The 5933-nt window shown below is 27.9% G+C and overlaps 1 protein-coding gene across 1 annotated transcript; it reads left to right on the forward strand.

The window, feature by feature from the left end:
• Nucleotides 1-2735: 2735 nt before the first annotated feature.
• LOC149169810 (putative E3 ubiquitin-protein ligase XERICO) lies at nt 2736-3854 on the forward strand. Its single transcript, XM_089427168.1, has one exon. The coding sequence runs from the start codon at nt 2915-2917 to the stop codon at nt 3437-3439; it is 525 nt and encodes a 174-aa protein (XP_089283294.1). The 5' UTR covers nt 2736-2914; the 3' UTR covers nt 3440-3854.
• Nucleotides 3855-5933: the final 2079 nt, after the last annotated feature.

Below are 5933 nucleotides of genomic sequence, written 5' to 3' on the forward strand. Positions count from 1 at the left end.
CACTAACCGAGTGAGGATTAGGTGTCCAACAGAATGGGTATTACTTTGTTTTTGACCATAAATTTCTGCAGCTTAAATTATATAGTTTAACATTGAGAATTCAGGTTTTGTTATTTTTTATTACTATCTAAATTTATTTATTTGTAACATGATTGGTTGAGGTCTTATTATGGGATGTCTAGTAACTTTCATTTCTATTAGTTACTAATTTTTTATTTTTAGTTTTATTTTATTTTTATTTAGCTTTGTGATTTTTATTTTTATTTTTTTCTATTATTTCCATTTTCATAACTTTTAATTTTTTCTCCCTTTTTTCAATTTAAAACGCCTTGTTATTATATTAAAAATATAATTTAATAAATTTAATTATAAAAAATTATATATATTAATAAAAAATAAAACATATATATTAAAGTGTATATGTATTAATATGAACAGTATTAATTAATCATATTTCTTAATTTTTTGTGATGACATTCAATAATATAATATTTTTTTAATTGTTTTATTTGTGTTGAAATATTTATGTTTTTATTAAGTTACTAACTACTATATAACTCTTGTTATTATTATTACTATTTCTATTTACACATAAAGAACTTCAAATAAATTATATCTTAAAATATTACTAAAATAAAATAACAATAAAAATATAAAATAAATGTATATTGTGATTGGTATTTTGGAAATAAGAAAATATTTTAAATAGAATATGGAGCGACGGTAGGGAACTTTAAGCTCTTCGACCCCAACTACATAGAAATGGATCTCCCTAAGAGCCTTGAACACTTGGAACTTTTCAAAGACTTTGTGGTTTCCCTTGAAAAAGAAAATCACATTTTCTTGAAGTAGTCATCAATGAAGGTGATATAATAATTGTATCGTTCAATGACTAAGACATAGGCTCTTATGTAACTAAATTAATTAGATCCAGCACTCTCTTGGATCTACAGTTTTCACATAATATTACTTTATTTAATATATTTCTGTAATCATTTAATATAAATAAAATATAAATAAATTACGAGATAAGTTAAACTTCTTAAATCACATTTTAAGATTTTTAATTTTGTTAATAAAATTAAGTTTAAAATAAATTTATATAATTATTAATTAATGCTTTTATATTAATAATACTTTTAGTATTAATATAAATATTTTTAAATAAATATAATATACTAGTATTTAATTTTAAATTACATTTTTAAATGAATATAATACGTTAATATTTTATTTTAAATTATAATATCAATTAATATTAATCTTAATAATGTCTCTTTAAATTGTTTCAATTGGCAATGACCGTAAAAATGAAGATTTACAAAACCAAAGTCTTCTGTTCAAATCTTGTGCTATCTTTTATTTAAATAAGAAAATGAACATGATAAAAATATAATCCTACCAATCTTAAAAAAAATCCTACTATAAGTTTGACTTTCAATACTAATTTGTTTTTATAAAATATGTATTAATAAAATCAGAAAAGAGAAGAGCAACTATCTCATAAGATAATGGAAGATTCCTTATGTCAATGCGATATAAAAAACATTTAAATTTACAGTTATTTAAGAGCTTCAGTCTACCAATCACGGTTGAGTATACCAAGCACTTTTTAGGTAGATATTGGAGTCGTTTAGAGAATGCCACATACCTTTTTCGCATTTAGATATTTTATATTTATTTCGAAGTGGTAAAATTTATTAGTGGCTAATTAAAAATAGAAATAGTTATGCATTTAGATTTTGGAATTTTAGTTGATAGTTTTTTAAAAATTATTTAGGATCTAATGCCAATGCTACCTGACACAAAGCTATATCTTTTTTAACTAGATTTTCACTTCTTGCATTTGGATTTTGGACCTTCATTCCTGAAATTGTTTTTTGAACTTTTAATTAATTAAAAATTATTTAAAATTTTTAACTAATTGAAAACCATTTAAATCTTAATATAACAGCAAAGAATACAAAAAATTTCACTCTTGGTATATGTAAGCATGTAGACTTTCAGTAGTGCCAAATGCATCTAATCATATTTTGGATCGTTGAGTTGTTAACTTGAAAATGAATTGTTGCATAACAAAAAAAACTATTTAAGTGTTACTCCAATAGCCAAAATAATCCAGGACTTTAATAGAGGACTTTTAGTTTATTTAAGTGTTACTCCAATAGCCAAAATAATACAGGACTTTAATAGAGGACTTTTAGTTTTTGTGGTATGTGAGTGGAGACTTTCACTTCTGCTGCATATATGAAATTCCCTGTTCAGCTACTTCCTCACATTTAAAAATAATAATAAATACATTTTAAATCTTAAATCTTACTCTAGGGGAGGTATAATTTCATCCTAAAAATATTTTTTTGTGTTTTCAAATTACATTTGACAGTATTGTCCGATCGATAAAAACCAAATGCTACTCGCATCCCACTACATTATAGAATTGATATCTGATAAAAACTTATCAACTAACGCATCAGCTCAACACAGATTTGATAGAGACCTATCAACTAACACATCACGATTCAGGCAAATAATCACATTCCAAGTGCAATTTTTGTGAAATACTTTTGATATTCACTGCTGGTATTTATGGCAAGCAAATTATTTCATCCCTTCCAGTTGTGAAGAATTACTGGCAGCGGTAGCTTTGTAAACCCAATTTGCAAGTGTCACAAACTCAAAATATCTAAAAAGATTCCATATGGGCTGAGCAAGGCGGCCCTGCCATTTTCCTTTCTATTACCCTGCCAGGGTCCCATGGGGTTAGCAACTTGCAGCCGTGCACTGCTCTGTTTGTCCGCTGCTGGAAATTTAGCAGTCTCGAGTTTCTTTAATATCTTCTGCTCTTCTTATATAATATTCTCAATATTTGCTTGGACCGACATCAGCCCACATATTCTCTACTCAGCACAGGTCCATGGGGATTTCCAACTTCTCAGATTTGTCACAGGGCCTTCTGCCTATGCTGATAATACAGGCAGCTATTTTAATGGCCGCAATGAAGCAGACACTATACTCTATTTTCCCATCGTTGGGACCTCTCATCTTTTCAAGTTACAACATGGAAGGAGTTGAATATTCCGACCAAGAAATGCATGATGATGAAGGTGGTCTTGATAGAATGAATGTATCAGTGGGCTCTCAACTCACTAACCTGCTTTCCTTTGAAGAAGAGATATTAGGCAAAAACCCTCTGCTCACTCTCTCTTCTTCTTTTCCCTCCTACAGCAATCAAGATTGTGCAGTTTGTTTTTGCAGTTTGGCGAATGGCGACGAGATCAGTGAGCTGCCATGCTGCCATTTGTTTCACAGATGTTGCATTACGAAATGGTTCCATTACCAGGTGCTACAACCAACATGTCCAATCTGCAGGTCGGCACAAGTTTATGATGTCATGACAGACCATGACGAATCTCCTTTCCTTCTCTTTTCATCTGCATGAACTGTCACCTCTAGTCAAAACTTGTGCTACCACCACCTATTTAGCCCTCCATTTGTGTCTTGAATGCTTTTTACTAAAGAGGCAGGTGTGTCTGTCTTCTTCATGGCGCCCATGTAGAGGAGGGGAGATGCAGTCTATGTGCAAAATCTATTCGTATACATCATCCAAATATTAGTTACCAAGTTGAAGTATGTATCTCCAACTAGGGCAAAAAATATTGTGTCAGTCTGGGAAGAGCGCACTCAGTCTCCATTTTCAGTTTCTAATATAAGTTCAGTTAAAATCCAATGGAAATCTTAGGTATATGGTATTAGGGTGTTACTCATGGACAAGCTTTGTGGTTGGGGTTTCTCTATATGAATTCAAAAATTCTATGAAATGAGTCAATAAATTTTAACTGTGATATTTGACTGGATTAAGACATAGTTCACCAGAATAAGTGCGACTCCTCATCAAACAGTAAATTGGTTGTAAGTACATTGATTTTTTATTTCTGAATATGATGTGAGACCAGAGGTATAAAATCCCAAGTGCTTTGAGAGGAGATGCCAATCTCTGCTCAACATTCAGATTAGCAGTTCAATGAATTTGGGTATTCGGTTAAATGTGTTTCTTAAGCACAGAATGGAAACGGATGTTCAAATTTACAGCTCCTTTGACACGAATCAAATTCATTTTTTTAATTAGATTAATATTTAAAAATAAAGTTTCATTGCTGAACACATAAGATTGTGAGTGTAGTTAGATTATGGGAGAAATTTATATATTTCTTAAATATGCAATCAGATGGTATAAACAAAACTCAGGTTTGGTTGGGATAATAACATTTCTGAGAAATTTGTATTTAACACAAGTTATGCAGTTTACTTCTTCCCAAATAATTTGATGTCAACCTTTAAAATGTTTTTAAGAATAAATCAATAAGGTTGTGACCAAATTATAAGAGCGGGACTTGCGCTCAGAGTTAAAATTATATGGAACAGCGGGAAGTGTATTTTTGTATTTTATGTTTATTATTATTTATGATATTTAAATGAAAGTTAGTATAACCAGCCATTGTTCCAGAAGATGTAAAGAGAAGTGTAATTTTGTATTTGATGCTTATTATTACTTATAAGATTTAAATGAAAATTTGTATAACTATTCAGTGTTTTAAAAGTTGTTTTAAAAGGTGCAAAGAGAGGCTGATAAGATTATTAAATTGTGATAATTTATATTTAAATTTCAGCATAGAAATATTATTAGCTTTTAAAGGGGAATACAACACTAATTAATAAAAAGAACAATTAAACTGCTCAAACTACTTCCACCAGTACATGAATTTAATCCAATATATTTAAGTTTCAGCATTGAAATGTCATTAGCCTTTCAAGGGGAATAGAACACTAATTAATTAAAAAAACAACTAAACTGCTCAAGCTATTTCCACAAGTACATGAAAACTGCAATTTCACCCCATTAATTGATTAACTTTACCGTAAAATTCTTCTAGTCAATATAAAAATAGCACAATCAAATTGAGAATATATGGTAATTTTCTCAAATAAAGAAAAAACTCAACTCATTTTCCTAGTTAGATCAATGGATAAGTATATAAAATAGATGAATAGAAAACTTAGCTAACCTATTTCATTTTAAAATATATTTAATCTAGACTATTAAATTTAAAAATATCAAATAATTAAAAATTATATAAGATAAAAAATTTAAATATTTAAATTTAAAACTTATATATAGTTAAATTTAAATTTGGATGTACATATTAGTGCATATGTCACAGTGTGCATAACATTGCGATGCAGAAGATTCAAAATTCAAAAGGATCCTCTGGCTGACAATTTCTTTTTAGATTCTGGTTTATTTTTTAATGTTTTGTTATAATGTTAGGGTTCAAGTTTTGTTCATGCTTCAACCATATTTCACACCTTTTTATTCATTTTAAATGGAACTGTTTAATTTTTCTAACTTTTTATTTATTTTAGTTAAATCTCTACTTATTCTAATTTTAATTGTTTATGATTTTATTGATTTAATTAAATAAGGACTTCTAAAATATAATTTAAGTTTAAATTAATCAAAATTTTAATTAAAAACATTAATTTTAAAATTAAAATAAATAATAAAAATAAAGAAATTTGATTCTTAAAATAATGTAACTTAAAATTTTCGAGTAATAAAAGTCAAAGGATTTTAGTTGAATGGTCTGATGAGCAATTTGTTTCTTTTTTGGTGGGGAGGAAATGTAACTAACTTGTTTATGGTATTTATAAAATGCATAGTTTTACTTGGTTTAATAGTGACAAATGATGTTTCTAAATTACTATTAGTCCAAAAATTCTTATTTTGATTAAAAATTTGTTCAGCTAAAAACATTTAACCCAAACATGTTGTGATTTTTTAATTTTTTTAACCTAAAATCTTCAATAACAAATACAGGATATGAAAATTGAGAGGCTAAATCTTATAGATAGTAATCAAATCACTTCATTTAGAA

The sequence above is a fragment of the Pinus tabuliformis genome, chromosome 4_2 (assembly GCF_031772625.1).
Source record: "Pinus tabuliformis cultivar Carrire ecotype Pingquan chromosome 4_2, CPIR1, whole genome shotgun sequence".
Taxonomy (NCBI): Eukaryota; Viridiplantae; Streptophyta; class Pinopsida; order Pinales; family Pinaceae; genus Pinus; species Pinus tabuliformis.